At 48.4% G+C, this 26973-nt stretch overlaps 1 protein-coding gene across 1 annotated transcript; it reads left to right on the forward strand.

Moving 5' to 3' along the window:
• The first annotated feature begins 272 nt into the window (after positions 1-272).
• Positions 273-26973, forward strand: LOC112896381 (probable monogalactosyldiacylglycerol synthase 2, chloroplastic). The gene is made up of 8 exons (XM_025964325.1): positions 273-723; positions 876-1048; positions 1257-1418; positions 1508-1649; positions 1737-1961; positions 2102-2164; positions 2252-2326; positions 26299-26973. Exons 1-8 carry the CDS (start codon positions 412-414, stop codon positions 26557-26559), a joined length of 1413 nt encoding a protein of 470 aa, XP_025820110.1. The 5' UTR covers positions 273-411; the 3' UTR covers positions 26560-26973.

Raw genomic sequence — 26973 nt, forward strand, 5'->3', positions numbered from 1 at the left:
GAATAAATTTTAATCATATTAACAAAAGGGGATTTCTCATTAGAAAACAGAAACAAACTCAAAATTCATGTATCGTTACAGAATAATAATTTTTATGCTCATGAAATGAAAGTACCAAATATTTCTCTCAAGTCAAACAATAGTCTTGGAGCGATGATGCCGGTACCAAGGAGGGAATATTACACGGTTGATTCCCGGACGGTTATGCAGAAAATCAGAAATAAATAGGAAGACGATGAGGTACGGTGAACTAGTGAAGTGAAACAAAACAACTCATCCTTGGACACAGACAACGAAGCTCCCTGCCTCCCTCGCCTCGCCGCCTTCTCTCCTCCCTCCTGCCTTGTCTCCGCAACTGCCAGGCTTCATCCACGATAATCATAGACATAGGCCCTCGCAACCCGTGAAGTCATGGTAATCTCCGTCTCCACTCCCCGGCGCTCCCGCGACGCAATTCTAGGCGGTGTGCTGGGAGGTGCCGGTCGCCAGCTTTACCAGCCGCTCCACTGTGCCCTCTACGATGGTTCGGCCAGGGGCGGCGGCCAATCCGTGCATGGCCTCGCTGCTGCTCTCTCAGTGGATGCCGGCGATGTCGTCCGCGTCTCCACTGAGGTGGCGGCGAAGAACGTGCTCATCCTGATGAGCGACACCGGCGGCGGCCACCGCGCCTCCGCAGAGGCCCTCCGGGACGCCTTCCGCATTGAGTTCGGCGACGCCTACCAGGTGTGCTACCCAATGGCCGTTGCTCCTAGTCCTAGTGTGTCGTCCCCTTCGGAATCATTTCTTTGACGCGAAGAAACCGAACGAGCACCAAACCGCTTTTTCAGTATTTTCCATGTCTTTTTAGGCTGAATTCATTTTCACAAGTGGCACAGGTGTTCGTGAGGGATTTGGGGAAGGAGTACGGGGGCTGGCCGCTGAACGATATGGAGCGATCGTACAAGTTCATGATTCGCCACGTGCGCCTCTGGAAGGTGGCCTTCCACGGCACCTCCCCGCCATGGGTGCACGGCATTTACCTCACCGTGCTCGCCTACTTCTACGCAAAGTACGCACGCGCTTCAACTTGAATTGATCACCGCCTACTAGGCTACTAGATTGATCGGTATCAATGTCAGTTCCTTAGCATCAACACTGTGTGATCAGTATATATTGAACATTTATTTTTGTTGATGATCTTCTTGTGCTTGATCACTGAATCCGTGCTGGTGAGTTATGTTCTCCAATTCTGATTGATTCAAATTGTTGGTTTTCAGCAAGGTGGTGGCTGGGATCATGAAGTACAAGCCGGACATTATCATCAGCGTTCACCCGCTGATGCAGCATATACCGCTGTGTGTTCTCAAGTGGCAGAGCCTGCAGCGCAGGGTACCCTTCATCACCGTCGTCACCGACCTCAACACCTGCCACCCGACATGGTAACAACTGTGTGCGCTTCTCATATCCGGAGTCCGAATTCGCCAATGTCGAGTTCGTTGTCTTAACGTGAAATGCTGGGTTGATTCAGGTTCCACCACGGTGTGACAAGGTGTTACTGCCCCTCCGCTGAGGTTGCAAACAGGGCCCTGCTCCGGGGCCTCCAAACCTCCCAAGTTCGCGTCTTCGGGCTGCCGATCAGGCCCTCCTTTTGCCGTGCCGAGCTCGAGAAGGTCTCCGTGCAGCGAATTCATTTAACTTTCTGAGCTGCACGTCGTTGCATTACCTGTGATGCTGGCTTAACTCTGTTAGGTTCACAGGATGAGATCAGGAAAGAACTTGAGTTAGATCCTAAACTGCCTGCCGTTCTACTGATGGGAGGCGGCGAGGGTATGGGTCCGGTGGAGGAGACAGCAAGGGCCCTTGGGGAGGAGCTTTACGATTACGAGAGACGGCGCCCAATTGGGCAGATTGTGGTCATATGCGGCAGGAATCAGGTTCTGCGGTCCGCCCTGGAGTCCATGAGATGGAAGGTCCCTGTCAAGGTACCACCCAAGAATATTCCGAGTCTACAGGATAATGCCTAGTTTGATGCGCATTTTTTAGATGGATACCTTTTGCTGTTACGGTTTGGTCTTGGTTGCGGCCTTGTGGCTGACGTCTCTAACATCTTTTTCCTTCCCAGATAAGGGGGTTCGAAAAACAGATGGAAAAGTGGATGGGAGCCTGCGATTGCATCATCACAAAGGTTTGTTGGCGCCATTCATGCTAAGCTACTTGACTGATTGTTTCAGGCAGTACTTACTACCGATGGATTTATTCCTGGCCTTTGCAGGCTGGTCCTGGCACAATCGCAGAAGCGTTGATAAGGGGACTTCCAATTATCCTGAACGATTTCATCCCTGGACAGGTCGGTGCTTGTCGTTGTTTCACTATCGTGAAATTTTCAGACCTACTCTACTTTCATTAAGTATCCACTAATTTGGTTTAGTGAGGCCAAGCAAAGGTATTCCTAAAATTAGATGATCCTACTAATTACATGTACGGTTTATAGTCCACCTCACAGTCATTGTTTCTGTTTTTCATTGGCTAATACTTTTACCTTGTCCTAGTAAATATTACAAGTCGGTACAGTGCATTATAACGATTTTTATTAGTAAGTACGTAAAAGCATCTCCAGCTGCTTTCCCTAATAAACTACCATTATTTGGGAAAAAAATTGCTAGCTGTTCTATTGTGGGACGATGGGCTTGCCGATGACGTATGGTAGGCACGTGCTTGATGGGATCGCGAGGTCTAGCCTCACCTCCGGCGGTAATGATAAATCCGCAAGCGTATGAAATACCGTTGTACCATTTTACCTGTGAGTATTCAGGGTGTCGTATTTATAATTCCGTAGAGAATGCGAGGGTTGAAGGATTATTAAGTTCAAGATCCACTACTACAGAAAAGGTTTCTAGAGGCGGGTAAAATAGCATTTGTAGGGGGTGGGTGCGGTACCCGCCTCTATTTTTCGCAGATAAAAATAGCTGTTTGCAGGGGTGGGTAAATATACCCACCTTTAAAAACCGATTTCTAGGGCCGAGTCATGCTCTAACCCTTCCCGAGAAATCAAATGGGTCACCATGAACCTCCCTTAGAAATCGTACTTTCGGAGGTGGGTTTGGGCATGACCCGCTCGTGAAAATTGATTTCCAAGGGCGGGTTAGGGCATGACCCGCCCTTAGAAATCGGTTTTCTGCCTGAAATTTCACTCATTTGAATTTAAATTTTCCAAATCTTTTTTCCGCTACCTTTTAAAATTTTGTTTCCACCAATTTTTGACCTATCAAGTTAGTGAGCAATCGAATATCATAGTCATCAACATGGAATATGTTTCATGAATATAAATAATTAGGCATGACCCGCCCTTGGAAATCGGTTTCCCACCTAAAATTTCACTGATTTGAATTTAAATTTTCCAAATCTGTTTCCTGCTGCCTTTTAAAATTTTATTTCGCACCAATTTTGTCCTATCAAGCTAGTGAGTGATCGAATGTCATAGTGATCAACATGGAATATATTTTATGAATATAAATAATTGCACATACAAATTTAAAAAGCAAAGTAATAAAGCATATATATATAATTATAGTGTATCATTATAGTACATCATTAAAAGTGCTGCTTGAATACATATTTTTCTTCTATTTTCCAATGCTACTTGAGGTGACACGGTGCTGCTGGTTTGCCCAGTCACGAAGACTAACGTATTTGGGGTCCGTTGCTAATTCAGTGTTCTTTTGAAAAAATGTGCCTTCTGTGTGGATCACTTCATGCATAATGAAACGGCATAAATCGGGTACTACTTCTAGGAGTTATTTCTCATGGAGTGCCTGTTGTCGGTCAAAACCCGCCGGCGGGCAGCGACAGGCAACACGAGGAGCCGGGAGGCTTCCGGGACGGCTGGTGGGCCCCGGTCCCTCGGTCAACGGCCCAGTGATCTGGCGCGCGCCCTGGCTGAGAGTCGCTAGGCGTGCCACCTGATCCTATACCCGATCAGGAAGGTGTGACGTGTCAAACTCCTGCATACACAGACATGTGCATAGGTCAATCCGAGCCGTGATCGGCTCATTACCCCCTCCCCGGCATCGGCTATAAAGAGCCGATTGCATCAATACCGGATCGGATCTTTAGAACAGGCAATATGGAAACTGGTACGTGTATATATATTAAATAAAACTTGCTTCATAAATACAACCTAATCCAATCTGCAACAACTAAGCCCTCACTACACGATCGGAACATCCTACACGTAATTGAGCCTAACAGATACACAAGAGCATCGACAAAGCGATCCAAACAGAAAGCAAGAGAATAACGGAAAGCCGATTCCCAAACAACCTCTATTCAAACACAAGCCGATACAGAGCATACTATCGGATCATTCAATTCGTTTGCAAGGCCTAATCGTGCATATATTGAACCAAGCTTCTGAATACATAGAAGCCAGCCATGACAGATTGGATCTACTGACAACTACGAAACAAGATAAAACCATCACACCCACGAACAGGTACGATGATCAAACATGCGAGAGTAACGCATAAAGCCCAATGAAAGCACCAAAAGGAAAGATTGCTCAACGCATGCCAGGATAAATAACACTACTCGCCATCTACAAGGCTTCAGCACGAGTAACGTATAAACGAACGAGCAAGGTATCACGCTACCCCGATCACGCAAGACGTGATCGGGGTCGCGTGGCGCTTACCCGATAAAGAACCCTAAACAGGGGAGGCGATACGCCGAGAGTTGATGATGATTGATCTCTTTTTTCCGTTTATTCACGGTACATATTTATAGTCCGTAGACTTGTTCTCTTTAACTAACCCTAACCTAACGCAACACGAATCTTAACTGTTTACTCCTAATTTACACGGCCTTATGGCCTCCATCTTCCACACGGGCCCAATTCGCAAGCTTTGTCACGACCGCCTTCCAAGCCCATCTTGCTCCGTGGCCCACTTCTGACCTGGCCAAAATACGGTGATAACACATGCCCCCCTGGTTTCGGTAATGGAAATTCCGAAATCATCACTACCTTGACCCTTCGTCTTCCGATCCGTACGACCATGCCCTTTCGGCTCCCGATGGACGTGACTGCTCTGCATCGGCCTCCTGGGGAACCGTTACGGTGCCGATTCATTTCATCCACTCGTTAGCTTTATAAACTTGTTTCCAGCACCTTCTTTACCCACTTTCCCTCACAACCATCGCCGACTCCCTCTCCTTCCTTCACCATGGCCTCTTCTTCCTCTGCTTCCTCTGTCATCTCCTACGAATCCGGAACAACACGAGAACCCACTCCAGAATATGACCCAATCGCCGCTTATGAGGTCCGTGCTCCCCTGCATTGGGACACAGTGGAGTGGGACTTTGATTATCAGTCCGAAGATGACGGCTCTCTGACTGACGGCGAGGATCTCGCTCTCCTCCTCGGAGCCGAGCTGGAGGAAGAGGAAGATGATGCCCTCTGGGGAGAAGACCTTTCTTTCTCAGAAGAAGAATCCGATCCTCTCTCCTCCGAAGAAGATCCGATGGCAGGTAACTTTCTCCTTGACAGGTCATCGGACGACACTTCCGACAGCCGCGGAGGAACCGACGATGACGACGCCTTCACCAGTGGCAGCGGTGGGAACGACGCTGACAATGATGGCGACGACGGTAGCAGCAGCAGCGGCGCCAGCATCGCTCCACCGTCCAAGCGCCGCAAAGCCTCTGATGTGCACTGGTGGTAGATTGTAGTACCCCTGTTAGGTTGGTTCCAGGAGTAGCTAGTTCCTCTTTTGTTCCTGCTGCCTTGCTATGAATACACTCTGCTTTTGTATTAATCCCTATTATTATGCACAACAATTTATTCAAGAGCCGATGGCCTCGCATCGGCTTTAGAGTATACCACCCCGGATCTGAAACCGTTCTTCAATTTACTTTACCTTCTGCCAATCAATCCAGCGCAAACCCCTGTAGATCGATTCCGATCCCCTTTTTCGCTCGCAAACCCTAGCCGCAAGATCTCCCCTGGTCCTTGAAACACACACTCGATCTTGCGCCACCAACCCTAGATTCATTCTCCAAGGCTTCGATCCAAATTTTCCGATGGCAGAATCTTCGCGTTCCGCCGCCGCCGCCTTTGGTCTGAAGGTAAACTCCGACCCCCATTGATCTAAAACCGCGTCCGCACATTTCTTACTGCGCAGTTAAATGACTCTTCCCCCCGGTGATCTTGATTTTTTGGAGTTTTTTCAGGCTTCCGATATCTTCCTGCCACATCCTTCTTCTCCCGATTCCTTTTGCCTTGGACCTCGCTCCTATGAGAAACCCGTAGATCTGATCTCATGTGAGGCCAACCGGATCCCCTTTGTGAGTCAGGATGTAGACCTAGAATCTTGGTCGGATAGCCTCCGCGCCTGGCCGAACCCTCCTGAAGGTTGGATGGCTTGGTATAATAGGGTAGCGAACACCTACCAACCTTTATGGGAATCAATTGGAATAGCCGATGCCTTGTCTTTGTCACTCTCCCCTCTTGAGAAAGATGAAAACCTTCTGAAGACCATCGGCTATTTCTGGTCTGATGCCTTGAATTGTTTCCTCTTTGGGCATAGCCCATTAACGCCAACACTGCTAGATGTTATGATGATTACTGGCCTAAACATATCTTCAGCCTACCCTTCTGCTTACAGCCTCCATGTGGTTCCTTACAAATTATCCTCGAAAACTGAATGCACCAACTGGAGCACATACCTGAGCCAACACCAGAAGAGCAAAGGCCCTGTGTCGGAAAAGGAGCATACAGCCTTCCTGAACTTGTGGCTTGAACACTTCCTCTTCTGTGGCCCTTCCCTTGCCCCGACTAAGAACTATCTTTCTTTGGCTTATGGATTGGCCAGGGGTCAACCCATTGGCCTCGGCAAATTATTTCTGGGGGAACTCTACCGTTATCTTCACCTGATGACTTCCAGCCTCCTTACCCAGAAAAAGATTAGAACCGGTGGTCCATGGTGGTTCATTCAGTTGTGGGCTCGTCTTTACTTCCACAATTCTGATCCTGATTTCCCTTCCTTGGTCGGTAATTCCTTCCCTGATCTGAGTGGGAGACACATTAGATGTACTAGCTTTGGGCAGGCCCTCTACAGTCTCCCTGGTGGCAAACTGAATCCCCCGGATGCTTCCCGTTGGTTCAAGATTTTCTACCGAGGCCTTGATGACCCAGACTTCCTTCCTTATGCCGACTCTGAGCTCTTTGAGAACCCAGCTACCTTCCGTTTGGCTGATATTGCCGATGATGCTGACACCAGACGTCTTTATTCCATCATGGTTCGGCCTTGCCTTCTCCCAGTTGGCATGAGCACCTCTAACCGGATTCTTAAACCCGGTTATGAGTTTTACCAGCCGGTCGTAGCAGCCCGGCAATTTGGCCTTGCGCAGGTGCCTCCCCACTTCCTTCTCCACCTGCTAACATCCAGCAGGGTGGACCTTCCCGATGCTCTAACCGCTCAGAGGTGCTACAGTCTGTTCACAGACCTTCCCCTGTCCGTTCCTGCTAACCTTGCCTTCACCTTCTCGGCTGTTGACTTTGATGGATGGTGGACGATGTGGAAAACTCATGTTTTCCGAGGGGCTCTGGGCCCGATGCTTCAACAGATCGACCCTGAATATGACGTCCCCGATGGAGAGGTACCCCCTTTCTGGACTAGCACTCTTTCTTTAAATTGCGTTGGATCCCTCCTGAATCCACCTTACTGCTGCAGCAAGAAGATGGCCCAGAGCCAATGAACGAGGATGGATCGCTTTTCTGCTTCCGGGCGGTCGCTCCCGTAGTTCTTTTCGGCAGGAACGCACCCCCACCCTCGAAGAGTATAATGCAGATCCAGCCGGGCACCGCCAAGTTGACCCCCAAGCGGAAACGGCTTTCTGAAGCTGCTGCCCCCCGGGTCTGTGCTAAAACGAGGAAGATCCTTGTCAAAAAGGTCCGGAAGGGAACCGCGCCGTCTTCTCCCAATCCACCACCTCCAGTCGTCGACCAGGTTCGGCCCCTCTTTCCGCTTCGCAATCGGGTTTTATTCATCCCTCTTTTAGTGACACTCTTTTTTTTTTTTTTTTTTTTTTTTCCTGCAGCCTGCTGTTGTAGAAGTCTCCAGCGGGGAGGAGCCTCCATGTCAGAAAGGTTCATCTGTGGAGACGCCAGAGGACGTGGACGTACCCATCAGGGCCCTGATCACCCTTTGCAATCCTGATGTGACAGCCTCGGAAGGCCCTTCTGCATCGGCTGCTACCCCAACTGCTTCGCTAGGTCTGCAAGTCATTGACTCCTGTCTGGAAGGGCCCTTCCCCGCCTCGGCTATCGCTGATTCCCCTGCACGGGAGGTACGCCCAACGGAGCCGATCGCCGTTTCATCGGCTGTTGCTTCTGTAAAGCCGACTGCTGCTCCATCGGCTGTCGCTCCTCCCTCTGGAGGTGCAATCCATGCGGCTTCTGCTACCACCGCTCATTCCTCAGGAGGGACATCCTCCCGGGAGCCGATCACCCCTTCGTTGGCCATCGCTGCTTCCTCCTCGAGACAGGTACATTTTCTCTCTGTAACTATTTTGGTCTTTTCTGTAACGCCTATCTCACTCTCTTCTCCTTCAGAACCTGGATCTTTCAGAGCTCCTTGCGTTTGACCCTGCCACGATTGGGTCCACCATACTGGAGGCCGATGATTCTTCCTCAGGCCCAACCAGCGCTGCCGATCAACTTCTCCGTGTGAAGGACCTTCTATCGGGCCCTATCTCTGCTTTGATCCAGGATTCTAGTGCAATCAAGCAGATCCTTGACGAGGTTAGCTCCCAGCTCCCTGTCAGCCTCCAGGTCAAACTTTTGCCAGCAGGGTACCTTTCTTCCTTTCAAGCGAAAGTAGCGGAGGCTCGCCGCAGGATCGAGACCCGGCGCTCCCAATCGCTCCTGAGGACCATTATCGCCGAAATGTGTCAGTCGATCAACAAGAAGAAAGCCGCACTCGACGCCAAGATCGATACATCTGCTTCCGCCCATCGGCTCCACCTCTTGGAGAAAGAATTGGAAGACCTTGAAGCTAGGGTCCAGGCCACCAAACAGCGCATCCAAGAGGAGAAGAATCTCATCGCGGGTTCCAAGCAGGAGGCAGAAATCCTAACCACTGAACTGAAGACGGACTTGGCCCAGCTGAACAGCTTAAACAAACAGGTGGTGCCGGGGGCGGACGAAGAGGACGAAGCAGTACTTGATGAGGTTGACCGCATCCGTCTTGATGCTATCGCCGCTATCGACGCCTTCCTTCTGCAGCCTTGTCCGAGATAAACCTTGTGTTTGTGTGGTAAACCTATGGTGTTTTTTATGTAGCGAATCTAAAGTCGATGGTGGCACATCGGCTGTTTGGTAACCTGTGACTTCTGATTACCACAAGCACAATTCTAGAGCCGGTGGCACCGCATCGGCTGTTCTAATCTGATCGGGTCGATCGATATTTGTTGTTCTTTCTTCACCTCCTATAATGCCGACATTGATCCCAGTCGACTCGGCCTTTGCCCCCCTACTTAGCTTGCTGGTCGCATTGGCTTCATCGTTCATCAGCCCACATACTTGGGAAGTACCTCTTAAGGTGTTGGCCATTGACTGCTACTGGGAATTTAACGCCGTCCAGTTCCTCAAGCATGTACGCATTCCCTGGTAGGACCTGATCGACCCTGTACGGCCCATGCCAATTTGGAGACCATTTGCCATAAGCCGCGTCTTTAGTTCCCAATGGCAATACTGCTTCCCAAACCAAATCTCCCACCTGAAACTCCTTCGGCTTAACCTTTTTATTATATGCGCGGGCCACCTTAGCCTTATTTTCCTTGATCTTCTCTAGTGACCATAGCCTGAGCTCCGTGAGATCTTCCACATTGTCGCTCATCAGGGTAGCATACTCTTCAGCGGACAAATCATTCTGGAATTCTACACGCCTTGATCCGGCCGTAACCTCCCACGGCAACACGGCCTCCTGCCCGTAGACCAAGTGATAAGGAGAAGTTTTTATCGCTCCGTGACATGATATGCGGTACGCCCAAAGCGCTTCTGATAGGACCTCGTGCCAACGTCTAGGGTATTCATCAATCTTCCTTTTGATCAACTTGATAAGACTCTGGTTGGACGCTTCGGCCTGTCCATTTGCCTGAGCATAATATGGAGACGATCTAATCAGCTTGATTCCCATATCAGCAGCAAACTTCTTGAATTCTTCTGAAATGAAAACCGAGCCACCGTCCGTTGTAATAGTCTGTGGAATTCCGAATCTGTGAATGACGTGCTCTTTGACAAACTGAATGACGTCCCTGGACGTCACTGACTTCATCGGAACCGCTTCCACCCATTTGGTAAAATAATCTGTGATAGCTAGGATGAACTGATGACCCTTGCTAGATGGGGGACTAATTTTGCCGATCATGTCCATACCCCAGCCTCTGAACGGCCATGGTTTAATGATGGGGTTCATAACGGACGCTGGTACCATCTGGATTTTTCCAAACTTCTGACATGCCTGACACCCTTTATAGTATTTAAAACAATCTTCAAGCATGGTGGGCCAGTAATATCCTGATCGCCTAATCAGCCATTTCATTTTGTGTGCCGATTGATGGGTCCCACACGTTCCTTCATGAACTTCACGTAGGAGCCGATTGGACTCCACTGGCCCCAAACACTTAAGCAGTAACCCCTCCAAGGTCCTGTAGAACATATCATCCCCTATGAGAACATACTTCATAGCTTTGTATCGTATCCTCTTGGGTGCCCCCCGAGCCGAATCCTTCAAGTAATTGAAGATATCGGCTCTCCAATCTCCCTGGTCCAGGAAGTATACCTGATGAACTGACCCATCGGCTTTGTACCCTGAAGCCAATTGTGCTAGGTCATTGGCTTCGGCATTCCGAGCCCTGGGTATCCAGTAAAAGTTAATGTATCTGAACTGGGCTATTAGTTCCTGGCATTGGACCCACATTGGGAACAGCAGCTCGCTTTCGCACCTGTATTCTTCTGTAAGCTGGGAAACTACCAATTTTGAATCCCCAAAAACTTCCACTGCTTCAGCTCCAGCCTCCAAAAGCAATTCCAAACCTTTCCGTACCGCCTCATATTCTGCAAGATTGTTGGTACAGGCGACAGGTAATCTGATCGAAAAAGAATACGTTGCCCCCCGAGGCGATACCAGTAAGATGCCGATGCCGCATCCATCCCCACAAACTGATCCGTCGAAGTACATGGCCCAGGCTCGTACAGAAAGTGCTGCGATATTGGTGTTAACCCTCTCAGCAATAAGATCCGCTAACGCCTGCCCTTTAACTGCTTTCGCAGGTTGATATCGGATATCGAATTCTGATAACGCGAACATCCACTTCCCCAATCGGCCTTTCAAAACAGGAGCCGATAACATATGTTTTATGACATCCGATTTGCAGATGACGACCACTTCGGCCGATAGCAGGATATGGCGAAGCTTGGTGCACGTAAAGAATAAACATAAACAAAGTTTTTCCATGTCGGGGTACCTTGTTTCCGCGTCCAATAATCTTCTGCTGAGATAAAAAACCACCTTTTCTTTGCCATCATACAATTGTACCACCACTGAAGCAATAGAAGTGTTGCTCACTGATAGATATATATGAAACGGTCTATCCTGTTGCGGTGGCACCAGCACAGGCGGCTTCGACAAATATTCTTTGATGTCCTCAAATGCCTGCTGTTGGTCTGCCCCCCAGCGGAACTCGTCGGTCGTTCTAGTCTTGACTAACTCCATAAAAGGCTCGATCCGTCCAGACAAATTAGAAATAAATCTCCTGACAAAGTTAATCTTACCAATGAGCTGCTGGAGCTCTTTCTTGGTGGTGGGCGGCACCATGGTGCGTATGGCTTCCTGACTTTTTAGGCCAATCTCTATCCCTCTTTCATGAACCAGAAATCCCAGGAACTGCCCAGCCGACACACCAAAAGCACACTTCTTTGGGTTCATTCGGAGCCCGAACTTTCTAGTTCGTTCCAGAACCCGCCGTAGGTCGTCTAAATGTCCCTCGACCGATGCTGACTTTACCACAACGTCGTCGATATAAATTTCTACTAGATTACCGATCAAATCATGGAAGATATGGTTCATAGCCCGCTGATATGTAGCACCAGCATTCTTCAAGCCGAAAGTCATAACCACGTACTCGAACAAACCCACGGCTCCAGGCACTCTGAACGCAGTCTTGTGTATATCTTCGGGGCCATGAAGATTTGATTATATCCTGCATTACCATCCATAAAACTCAAAATCTTGTGGCCGGCGGCAGCGTTGATCAGTGTCTCTGCAATGGGCATCGGGTATTCATCTTTTGGAGTGGCCCTATTAAGATCCCTGAAGTCCACGCACACCCTCCATCTGCCATCTTTCTTCTGTACGGGCACGACGCTCGAAATCCATTCGGCGTACCTGCAAGTCCTAATAAATCCGGCTTCCAGCATTTTTTCTATTTCTTTCTTCACCTCGACCAGAACTTCTGCTTTCATCTGTCGTGCTCGTTGCTGGAACGGTCGAAACCCACTCTTGAGGGGAAGCCGATGCTCTACTATTTTCCTATCTAGTCCAGGCATCTCTGTGTAATCCCATGCGAAGCAATCAGCATATCCCTTTAGCAATGCTATCATCGGCTCTCGTAGTGCTGGGTGTAACTTCCTACTTATGAATGTTGGTCGTGGCTTATCCCCCGGGCCGATGTCTACCTCCTCAAGTTCATCAGCCGATGTGAAACCATATCCTAACTTTCCCTCTTCTTCCATTAAATCGACATCGCAAATGGAAAAAGGACACAGTATAAAAAAATTCGGCCGATCGTTAAGATCGGCCGTTCCATACATCCCTTTATTTTCCAAGTTTTTGTACGAAGAACAGGGCCGGCTATTAATGCTGGCCATTTTATAACGCCTACGAAACACATTTGTATTTACAACTTCGACCCTTTGGGGCCGATTGCAAGAAACGGCCTTCATAACTCCACTACCTCGTGTTATCTCCTTTTCTTTTACTCTGTGAGGCCGGTGGATAAGACCAGCCTTACTCCGTTTTTTGTAGCTTCGATGCGATCACATCCTTCCAGGCTCATTCCTGAAATCGGCTCTTGATCTTCCGCATCCCAAATGCTCATGGCCGCATGTGAAATTTCGATCGAGTCGTCTGCCTGGACTACTTCCACCTCGTCTCCGTCCCATTGGATCAAACATTGATGCATCGTGGAAGGGATGCAACAGTTGGTGTGGATCCAATCCCTGCCAAGTAAAACATTGTAGGTACTCTTGCTGTTGACGACGAAGAACGAGGTCGGGACAGTTTTGTTTCCAACGGTGAGATCCACACTAAGGACACCTTGGGCTTCTGAAGTCTGGCCGTTAAAATCACTTAGGGTGACATTGGTCTTGATCAAATCTGCGGTGGACCGCCCCAAACGGCGCAGGACTGAGTATGGCATAATGTTGACCGCTGCTCCCGTATCCACCAACATCTTATTCACGGGCTGTCCGTTAATAAACCCCTTAAGATACAAAGCTTTCAGGTGTTTGTAATTCTTAGCTTGCGGCTTCTCGAATATCACTGGCCGGGGTCCCAAATCAAGTTGGGCCACCGACAGCTCCTCCTGGGGTCTCGCATGAAACTCTGCAGGAAGCACAAAAACCATGTGTGCATCAGCCGATACCTTCTTGTCGGCTTTTGCTGACTTGGGTCGCCATTCCTTCTTGGGCGGGCGCGACTCCTTTTCCTGCACATAGTGAACTTGTTCTGCCAAATCTGGTCGTGCCTTCCTTAAAGTCTCGATGTACTTAGCTTCGGCCTCCTCCAAGCTACGCAGCCGTTGAACCCTGCGTTTCTGGGAACGACTAAGTCCATCGGGACACCAACGAGGACGATGATACTTGTCCTCTTCTTCATCTTCCTTTTGTGATGACCAAACCCGCGCTTGCTGGAGTGGGGCAGGTCCTATCCGCTGAAAAACCGAATCCCTTGCTTCTGGTTTCCTTGGTCCACACTCTGGGCAATCCTTGATTGTAGGTAATCGGCTCATACCTGAATCCCAACAGTACCTGAAGAACGGGCAGTGCCAATGATCGCGGGCCTCTTCGTGCTTCCTCAAGCGCTTCCCAGTTCGGCGCTCATACTCCTCTTCCTCAGACTCCCGATGGAGGCGCTGCTGGTACTGATATTCGTACTTCCTGAGAAGATCAGAAGAAGTTGGCCGTTGGTTCCTCACGTACCTTACTTGCCTTTCTGTAACATATTCACTCTTTTTATTTTGGAGCCGTAGGGGGTTTGTAACCTTCTGGGAATTTCAACTGTTTTTCTTTCAGCAATAAATCAAAAATTTGTTCCGCTTTACTTACATCGAAATCAAACCCCTTTGCCGGTCCCGTTTGCTTTACCCACTTGCACGATACGGGATTCGCACCACGAGCCCATTCCGCAACCGATATTTCCGCTTCTTCCTCGGAGTCATCGGCTTCTTCAGTGTCAGCTAACGCTACTTGACGCTTGAACTTTTCCTGGTACAGCTCAGGGTGACGCTGCTCGTACATCGTCAACTTCTGGACCAGATGTGCCAGCGAAGTAAATTCTGATTGAAAAGCCAGATCTCGAATCGGCTTCAACAACCCTAGAGATGCCAGTTCCACAGCTTCCTTTTCTGGGATCCGTGTTGAATAACACCTATTTTTCATCTCCCTGAAGCGTCGAATGAATTCCGCCACAGTTTCTCCACGCTTCTGTCGCATTTGGGCCAAATCGGCGATCCCTGCATCTGCAGCTTCTGAGTGATACTGAATATGAAATTGTTCTTCCAACTGTTTCCACGTACGGATGGAGTCAGGACCCAATGACGTGTACCACCCGAAGGCCGATCCCGTAAGCGATTGTGAGAAGAACCTTACTCGTAGCGGATCCGACACAGAAATCATACCTAATTGTGCCAAATATCGGCTTACGTGTTCGATAGAACTAGCACCTTCTGCCCCACTGAATTTGGTAAACTCGGGGAGCCGATATTTGGGTGGCAATGGAATTAGGTCATAATCACTCGGATACGGCTTTGTATAGCCGATCGCTCTCCTTTTTGGCAAAATACCAAACTGATCCCTCAGGATAGCACCAATCTGCTCCGCTGTTTGTAATCCGGGGGCCGAGTGCACACTATCATGACTCGGCCCTGTAGCATAGGCTGCTAACCAAGCTTGCTTATCCGCGTCAGCTCCAGGAACTCCTCCGGCTATTTTCTGTGAGAGATGCATTGGGTTATTGCTATCCGGGATGTAAGCGCACATGTAACCATGTGGGATTTCTTTGGGCGGTTCGCTGAAAAACTGGTGGTCTGTAGGATCACCTCCCACTTTGTAAACCACGTAAGCTGGAGCGCCATGTGATTCCACTGCTGCGAGCGCGTAAGGCAAAGGAGGCCTAGTCTGGAACGGCAATTCTCCCTTATGGCTTCCCAGAGCGGGTCCAGTCGGAGAATGTTGATGCTTCATTATTTCTTGGACCACCCGTAAAGCCACACGCTCAAAAGCATTAACCAGACTTTCGGAATGCCGGTGCAACGAATGAGCCACTGCATAATTCACCTCCTGCCGCAAAGCTCTGGTACGATCTTCGGACGGGATAGACAGATCCACTCCATCAAGAGCACCCTCAGGTGAAAAACCTCTCCACCTGATACCATGGTTGCGAGTTCTCTCGAAAGAGCCGATGAGATCGGCTTCAAACTGAGCCTTGATTTCGTCGTACCTTTGCTTGTGCTCAGCAGAAAGCTCCTCATAAGAGATCGGATCCTCCCTTGCCATCTCGTTGACTACCACTGACGGAGTCAATGAAGATGATGAAGTCGATGAAGAAGATCCCGATGATGATGACGAAGTCGATGAAGAAGATCCCGATGATGATGACGAAGTCGATGAAGAAGATCCCGATGATGATGACGAAGTCGATGAAGACGGTCCCACTGGGCGTGCCAGAATGTGTTGTCGGTCAAAACCCGCCGGCGGGCAGCGACAGGCAACACGAGGAGCCGGGAGGCTTCCGGGACGGCTGGTGGGCCCCGGTCCCTCGGTCAACGGCCCAGTGATCTGGCGCGCGCCCTGGCTGAGAGTCGCTAGGCGTGCCACCTGATCCTATACCCGATCAGGAAGGTGTGACGTGTCAAACTCCTGCATACACAGACATGTGCATAGGTCAATCCGAGCCGTGATCGGCTCATTACCCCCTCCCCGGCATCGGCTATAAAGAGCCGATTGCATCAATACCGGATCGGATCTTTAGAACAGGCAATATGGAAACTGGTACGTGTATATATATTAAATAAAACTTGCTTCATAAATACAACCTAATCCAATCTGCAACAACTAAGCCCTCACTACACGATCGGAACATCCTACACGTAATTGAGCCTAACAGATACACAAGAGCATCGACAAAGCGATCCAAACAGAAAGCAAGAGAATAACGGAAAGCCGATTCCCAAACAACCTCTATTCAAACACAAGCCGATACAGAGCATACTATCGGATCATTCAATTCGTTTGCAAGGCCTAATCGTGCATATATTGAACCAAGCTTCTGAATACATAGAAGCCAGCCATGACAGATTGGATCTACTGACAACTACGAAACAAGATAAAACCATCACACCCACGAACAGGTACGATGATCAAACATGCGAGAGTAACGCATAAAGCCCAATGAAAGCACCAAAAGGAAAGATTGCTCAACGCATGCCAGGATAAATAACACTACTCGCCATCTACAAGGCTTCAGCACGAGTAACGTATAAACGAACGAGCAAGGTATCACGCTACCCCGATCACGCAAGACGTGATCGGGGTCGCGTGGCGCTTACCCGATAAAGAACCCTAAACAGGGGAGGCGATACGCCGAGAGTTGATGATGATTGATCTCTTTTTTCCGTTTATTCACGGTACATATTTATAGTCCGTAGACTTGTTCTCTTTAACTAACCCTAACCTAACGCAACACGAATCTTAACTGTTTACTCCTAATTTACACGGCCTTATGGCCTCCATCTTCCACACGGGCCCAATTCGCAAGCTTTGTCACGACCGCCTTCCAAGCCCATCTTGCTCCGTGGCCCACTTCTGACCTGGCCAAAATACGGTGATAACAGTGCCCCATGTTATTTGTTGGATAAATCTACAATGAATGAATCCACGGAAAGATTAAGCAAATGTTAGATAGATGCAAAAATAATGTACACATATACATCTATCCCTAATAAAGAGTAGTCCATTACACGTTCAGGATCTGTTGTGTATCTGTCCTGCACCCTCATATGCTCGCACATGTAATACCCGCGGTACACAGAATTTGCAGGTTGCTTGTGGCACGGGAAGTTTATGCGTAGAATCATTGCTGAACCTTTATCGGTGGGATGAACACCTCCTTTTTTAATGTAGTGCCTGTAAGTCCTGTTTAAAAAATAAAGAAATAAGAAGTTAGATTATAAATATTTACTTTTATGGAAAAATTAGCATGATGTACTTATGGAAGATAAGAAATTTGCTAACATTTTGAGGACGAATAAGAACTCATTGTATCTAGTCTTTGGCCAACCTAAGGATTCCAATACGAGGACTCTTCCAAGCTTTGGTTGTATTAGAAAAGCAATCTAGTGACCCCTGCAAAAATATTATATATGATTTTTAGCCATGGATCGGACCAAATATATATTGTAACAAAACATTGAAATTAGACTTACTCGAGCCAAGTCTTGCCTATTTACCATCATAACCCCGATGTAGACTGCAACCCTCTTCATGGCATCTTCGTGATATGACATTCGTTTCTCGTTCTTATCCTTGGGTGTTTTACACCTAGCTAATAAGTCATAATTATCCGCCTAATTACTTGGCTCGGCGTGCCTGGTCTCGCAAATAGCTGTAGGATCAAGATATCTACACCTTTTACCTAAAACAATGGCATCATTTGTTTGCGTCCTGTAGAATTAAATGTATGACAATTAATTAGATATGCACACATAGTAATTAAGGCCATAGCATACAAGATATTACTATCGATGAGGCACTCAGCCTCTTCATCACCAGCCTCTCCAGCCTCTCCAGCTCCTCCAGCCCCAGCCCCAGCCTCTCCAGCTCCTGCCCCTTCATCACCAGCTACTGTCCCCGCATCACCAGCACTAGTCTCTCCAGCTCTTGACCCACCAACTCTTGACCCTTGACCTGCCGACCCAACACCTGCAGATCCTTCAGACCATCTATCCCAACCACCTAAGTCATTCTCCCAGCCCGCCTCGTCCGACTCCTTGCTACTTGTCTCCTCGTCCGTCTCCTCTTCACTCTACAAAATACATAACATATTGCAGTAATTATATTGAATCTCAAAATTAGAATAAACATATAAATATTACATATATACCTCATCTCTCTGGAACGCAATCGGCCCCTGCATCTCTGGAGGTAAGTGTTCCAGCAATTGTCTACGCCTTGAAGCTCGCAGAAGTGCCCGCAAACAGATCGTCATCTTGTCTCTTTGATAGCTTAGTGTTTTTCACGAAACTCTTTGCTAGGTTTTTTTATCCTTTTTGACATCCTGTTAAAAAAAGAAGTTAGTACATCAATACAAGTATAATTAATAGTACATATAAAATAAAGGAAACATAAGGTATTTACTTATCAATCATATTCAAAATTAGGATCAAGTTGTTTTGTACGCTTCGAAGGACCCCAAGTAACTTTTTTCTTCCTTGGCACTCGTTTTCTTTTTGGAGGAACTACTACATCATTTTGATCTCCCACTAATGCATCTGACAACAACTCTGTATCTATGTTGAAAGAGCTCGGGAGTTCATCTTCTTGATAAATTTCTTCAAACCCTTCTTGCAAATTTCTTTGATAATACACCTGATCGTCAGCGATGTGTATCCGTTCACGAGGATTGACCTTGTACACTACCCACCAGTCTTTTAGATCCCTGCATGGGTACGACATATAATATACCTGATCGACTTGGTGGGCGAGCACAAATTCGTTGCATGCACGTGTTCTGTTCTCATGTCGTACTTCTACCATACCGAATTGATTTTCTCGAGTGCCGTAATAGGGATCAAACCAATCACATTGGAAGAACACTACTTGAAGATTGTTCGGTCCCGTGAAGTCGTAAACAAGTATGTCCTTAACAATTCCATAATAATTAATCCTCCTTTCTCGATCATCCTTTGTCGTACAAACAACTCCAGTATTTGTTGTGGCTACTAAAGGATGAGTAGATTCAAATTTTGTCGAACGAAACTGAAACCCATTAATATCATACCGAACATAGCTTCTAACAGTTACTATACCAAGCGACATCTGACATAAATCCTTGTGTATGTGGGGTATTCTGTCACACTGTCAATTATATGACTCAATTAGATATTTGAAACATAGTAAGAAAATATCACAGAAAATTATAAATTCTTACATAATCCCAGAACCAATTAAGAAAATTTGGCTTCCCATCTCTACCATATCGAAGCATGTTTTCATATTGCTTCGAAGAAAATTTACGCCTAGATGACCAAGTTTGCAATTCAAATTCCCTGTTTGTGAAGTAAACGGATGAGATATCAGCCACCATAACTAACAACATAAATTAAGTAAAAAATTAATCTTACTTGAAATATGGAGCCATCTCATCAATATTAGCATACATGTAGAGCAAAGCAGACAAATTTTGCTCACAATCAGGGTCGCATCTTGTAGAGGCTCCAACGGTCTTTCCCTTGCACTCGAAAATTGACAGATCACTGCATCGAACTTCTTCATCTACATGGTAACGCAACTTAGATGCATTCACATTGTGTTCCTCTGCAAAGTATACACTTGTGAAGGATGATATCTTTTTGTACTTAAATTCTTCCACAATGCATCCTTCAACTCTTCCTTTATTGCCAACCATTGCACTAAGCTTTTTTAACGCTCTTTCAATATGATACATCCACCTATACTGGACCGGACCAGCTATCTTAGCTTCATATGGAAGGTGGACAAGTAGATGTTGCATTGGATTGAAAAAGCCTGGAGGAAAAACTTTTTCCAACTTGCATAAAAGTATTGGTATCTCTTTCTGCAACTTCTCCATCATCTCTTTCTTGATTTCTTTAGCACAAAGTTGCCGATAGAAGTAGCTTAACTCAGCCAACACTTTCCACACATCATCATGTACAAATCCGCGAAACATAACAGGAAGAAGTCTCTCCATAATTATATGGTAATCATGACTCTTCAACCCATTTATTTTTCCGGTCTTCAAATTCACAGCCCTCCTAAAACTTGCCGCATAACCATCGGGGAACTTCAAATTCTTCAACCACTTCATTACCTATTTTTTTTGTTTGGATTTCAGACAAAAAGCAGCCCGTGGCTTACCACCACTTTCAGTCAACTCTAGGGATGGTCGATTTACATTGTCTTTCGTTCTATCTGTGAATTCCATGCACGTACTTATAATGCTTTCACCAACATTACATTCCTGGTGCATCAAATCGATATTGTGCATTAGAATCAGCGATTTGACATAAGGAAGGTCCCATAATCCACATATATGAGTCCAGTTGTGCTCAGTTCCAAAACCAACATATCCATTTCCATCTGTATTCATCTTTAAATCTTTCAACATAGCTAGAATTTCTGTTCCACTCATACGCTTCGGTGGCCCCTTCATGACAATAGTATCCTTCTTGAAAGCGTTCCTCTGAAATCTGAATGGATGATTCTCTGGCAAAAAGCGTCTGTGGCAATCAAAGTAACATATCTTACCACCGAACTCAAGGCGGAAACAGTCTGTATCTTTACCACAGATCGGACAGTTTAAAAGTCCATGACAGCTCCAGCCAGCAAATATACCATATGCCGGGAAATCATGGATCGATCATAGAAATGCAGCTCGAAGGGTAAATCTTTGTTTCTTGTAACAGTCATATGCCTCAACACCTTGCCACAACTTATCTAGATCATCGATTAAAGGTTGCATCATCACATGAAGTCGTGTTCCAGGATGTTCCGGACCAGGAATTACAAGACACAAGAACATATAATCATATTTCATGCAAAGATGTGGTGGAAGGTTGTACGGAATAGCAAATACCAGCCAACAAGAATATGATGATACAGTCATATTAAAAGGTGAGAAACCATCTGTCGCCAAACCAAGCCGAACATTTCTCGCATCACTAGCAAAATTTGGATCAAAATCATCTAAAGCTTTCCATGCATCAGTATCAGACGGGTGCACCATCAACTCTGGGTTTGCACGCACCCTCTCTTTGTGCCATCTCATGTGCTTAGCAGTATTCTTTGATAAAAATAACCGCTTCAACCGAGGCATAAGAGGCACGTAGCGAAGTTGCTTTTGTGCTATCTCTGTAGTCACCTTTTCACAATCTTCATTTACAACCTCCACGAACCTCGATTCTTGACACTTTCGACACTTCTTCAAATCTATATCATTTTTCCAAAATAGCATACAGTTATTTGGACAAACATCAATCTTTTTGTAGTCCATACCAAGCCTAGACAACAATTTCCTTGACTGGTAGACATCTTTAGGCATCTTGTGATTTGCCGGAAGTATATCACCAATCAAATTCAAGATCATATTGTAATAATTGTGAGATAATGTGAATTTGGACTTAATAGCCATGAGTTGAGTCATGAAAGCAAGGACAGTCACTTTTGTGTGCTCGTGCAACGGCTCTTCTGAAGCTTTAAGGAGCTCGAAAAATTTTTTAGCCTCCGACGTGGGTGGATCCTCAGTCTCGGATGGGAGCTCCATATCTTCCCCTAAATCACGAAGCATCTCATCCATTCTATCATACTCTCCATTATCATTACTTAGAACTTGTGGTGATGTCGCCACTTCTAATGGTATTGGGACTTCTGGTGCATTCTGAGGAGGTAAAGCTTCACCGTGATACACCCACACCTCATAGTTAGGCATGAAACCATACTTTATCAGATGTGAGGATAAAACTTTCCTAGTCTGACAATGGCAAATATGACAACGGCTACATTGGCATCTCGCATCATTTCCATTCTTTGACATAGCAAAAGCACGCTTAACAAATTCCTCCGTATTAACTATCCATTTATCTGACAAATTAGGCCAACCTTCGTACATCCATCGTCGATCCTCACCCATACTTTAAGTTAAATAATTGCAAAGTTAGAATATAGTTATCTTAAGCGATTAATTTTAAATTAGATATATCATAATTATTAAGCTTTAGTTACTAAACTTACGTGATTAGTGTTTAATCACTATTATATGCATATCAAATACAATATTTTATTTAACTTCCGACGGTGCTGCACTAACCTGGACGGCGGGGGGTCGGGCGGCGACGGGCCGTGCAGCGGCGGCGGCGCGGCCGAGCGGCGGCGGGAACGGGTGGCGGCGCGGGCCCGGGGGGCGGCGGGGGCGGGCGGCAGAGCGGCACGAACGGCGGTGGGGATGGGCGGCCGCGGGAACGGGCAGCGGCGCGGCCTGGGGGCGGCGGGGACGGGCGGCGGCGTGGCCGGGCGGCGACGGGAACGGGCGGCAGCGGGAACGGGCGGCGGCGCAGCCCTGGGGCGGCGGGGACGGGCGGCGGCGCGGCCCGGGGGGTGGCGGGAATGGGCGGCAGCGCGGCACGGATGGCGGCGGGGACGGCCAGCAGCGCGGCACGGACGGCGGCGCGGACGGGTGTCGGTGCGGCCGGGGCCGGGGGCGGAGGACGGGCGGCGGCGCGGACGGGGTCCGGGGCGGACGGCGGCGGGGTCGGTCGGCGGCGAGGGAGGCCGGGTGGCCGCGCGGCCCGGGGGCAGAGGCGGCGGCGCGGACGGGGCCCGGGGCGGCGCTCGCGCTGGCGCGGCTCGGGGGACGGAGGCGGCGGCGCGGACGGGGCCCGAGGCGGCGCTCGCGCGGGCGCGGACGGCGGCGGTAGGCCGGGCGGCCGCGCGGCCCGGGGCGGAGGTAGCGGCGCGGACGGGGCCCGGGGCAGACGGCGGTGCGGACGGGGCCCGGGGCGTACGGCAGTGCGGATGGGCGGTGCGACCGGGCGGCGGCGGGGACGGGCGGTGGCGCGGCGGGCGGGGCGAGCAGCTGGTGCCGGCAGCGGCGCGGCAGCGGGAGATCGCGATAGATTTGGGGGAAAACGGATAGCTGGAGATAACGCGAGCCCGGCCGGGGGGGGGGGGGGGGGGTAACGGCGTGCCACTTAACTTCCGACGGCTCGCTATCCGGCCGTCGGAAGTTAAGTAGCTTCCGACGGCTGTCTCGTTGGCCGTCGGAAGTTATTTAAATTCCGACGGGGCGGTCGAAAATTTATTTTGGCCGTCGGAAGTTTGCTATTTTCCTGTAGTGGATGTTGCAGATTCTGGTTCATTTGCCCACTAAATCAGCACTTGGCGCAACCCACGGCACAGGCAGACACAGAGCACATACTGTGGCGTAGGCACCACGGTGACGAAGTAAAGAGGAGGCAAAGCAGGGGGGTGCTGCCTTTGATGTGCCCACAAAGTTCTTCAAGAGGTTGACGTGGAAGATGTCGTGTAGGCAGGCGCCTGGTGGTAATGCCAAGTGAAAAGCCATTGGGTTGATTGCTCCCACGATCTTGTACGGGCCATAGTAGCGCCGACGAAGCTTGCCAGAGCCAGCCACTACAATACAGGCCGGCGCGCCATGACGGATGTGCAGCCACTCCCAGCCGCCCACTACGAACGTGACTATCCGGTGTCCGCAATCGTAGACGCGCTTCACATTCTACTATAGGCTTGCTCCAGGCGGTTTCGAACATCCGCGAGGAACTCTTCCTGTTCGGTTAGGGTCTTGGCGATCGCAGCCACACACACTTCGGCTGACGCATAGTTCCAGATGTCCGGAGGGTTGATGGGAACATGAGGTTGCCCGATGTTCTGTTAGGAGGGATAACTATAGATTGTCGACACCCCGACACAAGTGATCCGGCTTCCGATCAACAAGGCCTGAGACCGCAATCGAAGCACCACGTCATCTCTTGATTATAAACCATCTCTTAGTTGTAAACCATATGCTGCCCGGTTGAGCTCGCCACAAAGGCTAATCCTTGCTTACGAATCGAAGAACGCAAGCAAGAATAAGGAAGAATGCAACAAAAGATTGCAGACAAATGATTAAGCTCACGAATGTGGAGTTTCACAAACCAATGACGGCGAACTGTTCAGGATAGAATTAATCTAAGCAAAACCCAACCTTAACCTAGGCGATGGCTACTGGATATAAAGGTTAAGTCATCCATGAAATCCTAGACACGTCCCTAATGGAGTCCAACACGATACACTGTCCAACGGCCCAAATGACGGTGGCGCAGCACCCTGACAGATTCTGTATGTCCACTTGTTTTGACGATTCCTATTGACTCGGACATGAGATTGACGTAGGACCGGTGGCATTGGAAATATTATCTCCTTAGTTCCATACATGCATACGTAGAATGTTGAAAACGGACTCCCTATGTGGCCTGGGTGAAGATTTCAAGGCAGCCTGATCTAATACTCCGAGTTGGACTCGAATTCGTTATGACGTGGGCCTCTAACTTGACTTGGACGGCCTTGACTTGGACGGCCTTGCTGTTCCTTTTCTCCTCCATGCCTCTCTCCAATTACTTCCTGGCTTCTTTAGTAGTCTTAGTTATAATAATTTCATTAGTTAGCAACCCATTCCTAAAATTACTAAAAGTGCTTAGGAACAAGTTCACGTTATGTTCTTCTTAAATGGTCATATCCATGCGTGTAATGCCCACATCACAAGGGTCCCTGTCGTAGACCACCTTGAATGGAGCGTCGCCAAGGGCCGTACGGAATGAGGTGTTTTAGACAAACTAAGCCCATGGTTGCCACCAAATCCACTGGCACATGGCGATCACCTTGTACATGGCGATCACGCGTCACGCAGCCCAGGCACATGGCGATCACCTTGTCGGCGGCTTCAGACTGGCCATCCGTCTGCGGACGAAACACTGTGGACTTGTTTGGGCTCGTGTCCATGGCAGCGAAGAGAGCCTTCTAGAAGGATGAGGAGAACACTAGGTCACGGTCGGACACAATGGACGTCCTGTCCAAGCAGACCACCTCCATGAAGAACATGCGAGCGACCGTCTCCACCGAGTAGGGGTGCGCTAGAGGGATGAAGTGCACGTACTTGGAGAACTTTCCACCACGGTGAGGATCAAGGACTTACCGCCTACCTTGGGCAGGCCTTTCATGAAATCCATGGCCACATTCGACCATACCGTGCTGGGAACTCGCAGCGGCAGGAGTACTCCCGCTGGGTGCAAATGCTCTGTTTTGTTCTATTGGCATATGGCACAAGCACGGATGAAATCTTGTACCTCTGTGCGTGTGTTCGAAAGTGGTGTAGCATGTTTTTGACTCCCCCGTGGCCCTCCTCATTAGCGGCAGCCTGTGTGGTCGCAAGTAGGGGAGACCCGTCCGACACATATATACGACGTTGGAAGGTCACCACACCATTGACCACCGCCCATGGCTTACCCCGGGTGCTAACAGTGACCTGGTCATGTAGACTCTTCAATGCCGGCTTGGGTGCGTTCGCGGCCCGGATGGCATTGCTGATGTCAAAGAAGGGGCCAGACACCCCATGCACGCTCATCATGTCCGTGTCCCGATGTGATAGGGCATCAGCCACCATGTTGGCATGGCCTGGCTTGTACTGCACCGAGAAATCAAACTCAAGTAACTTGCCTACCCAGTGATGTTGAGGGATTGTTGCAAGGAACTGGTCGAGCAAGTACTTCAGGCTATGGTGGTCCGTCTTGATGACGAATGGACGACCCCACAGGTACGGTCTCCAATGGCAGATAACGTCGAATAGGCCGATCAAGTCGTGTTTGTAGGCAGCGAGTCCCCGATGGCGAAGAGTGATGGCGTGCCTGAAGTTGGCAATCGCTCCAATGCCCTGATGGATTACGGTCCCAAACCCCAACCCCGAAGCATCATAGTCATCCACAAAGGGAAGGTCGAAGTAGGGGAGGATCAGAATGGGGGCAATCGTCAGGGTGCGCTTAGGGTCGACGAACGCCGACTCGACCTTGTTAGCCCAGCTGCTCCCTTCATGTGGAATGAGATATTAGGTTGAGTTTAATTTATTGGGGAGCTAAAAAGGCTACTCCAAATAATTCTGAAAAATAATTTTGCGACAACATTTATACCGCATTATAAGGGATAGTTTGTTGGTGTACTACTGGAGATGCTATAGATCAGTAACTTTTGCTCTTGTGCAGGAAGTTGGAAATGTGCCTTATGTCGTGGACAATGGTGCTGGTGTGTTTTTCAAGGACCCAAGGAAGGCTGCAAATCAGGTTGCCCGATGGTTCAGCGTAGATATGGATGGGCTCAAGAGATACTCCTGTAATGCACTGAAACTAGCTCAACCTGAAGCCGTGTTTGACATTATCAAGGACATCCACAAGCTCCAGCAACAATACGCTGCAGTTACCCGGATCCCCTACTTCTTGACCTCACCGTTTTCATATCGTATGTGAATTCAAGAATACTATTACAGTTACATATATTCTCCATGCTGGATATACCTTGCAACTTCGATCTGCCTGCTGAAGAAGAACCTGTATAAATAGGGTTGGACATTCCTCCCTTGGAGTAGATCTTTTGTTCATATATGTCAATTAAGAGGGAATTTGAGCTGCCAGAGGCTTGTAATCTTCTGATTAAATGGTAAAGCTTGGGAGAGAATTTAGTACAAGGCATTTGTTCTTTGTGTAAGCCCAGCATAGAACTGCCAGCAAGAGCATATAGCTAATTGATCCTGTAACTATTATTTCGAAAGAAGTTATATGTTGTAAGAGTGTGATAGTACTATCCATCAAGCATGATATCAGGCTGATTTCTACTTTCCATGCAAGTAAAGAAAATGCATGCACTTGTCAACGTTATTGCAA

The sequence above is a fragment of the Panicum hallii genome, chromosome 6, assembly GCF_002211085.1.
Source record: "Panicum hallii strain FIL2 chromosome 6, PHallii_v3.1, whole genome shotgun sequence".
Classification (NCBI taxonomy): domain Eukaryota; kingdom Viridiplantae; phylum Streptophyta; class Magnoliopsida; order Poales; family Poaceae; genus Panicum; species Panicum hallii.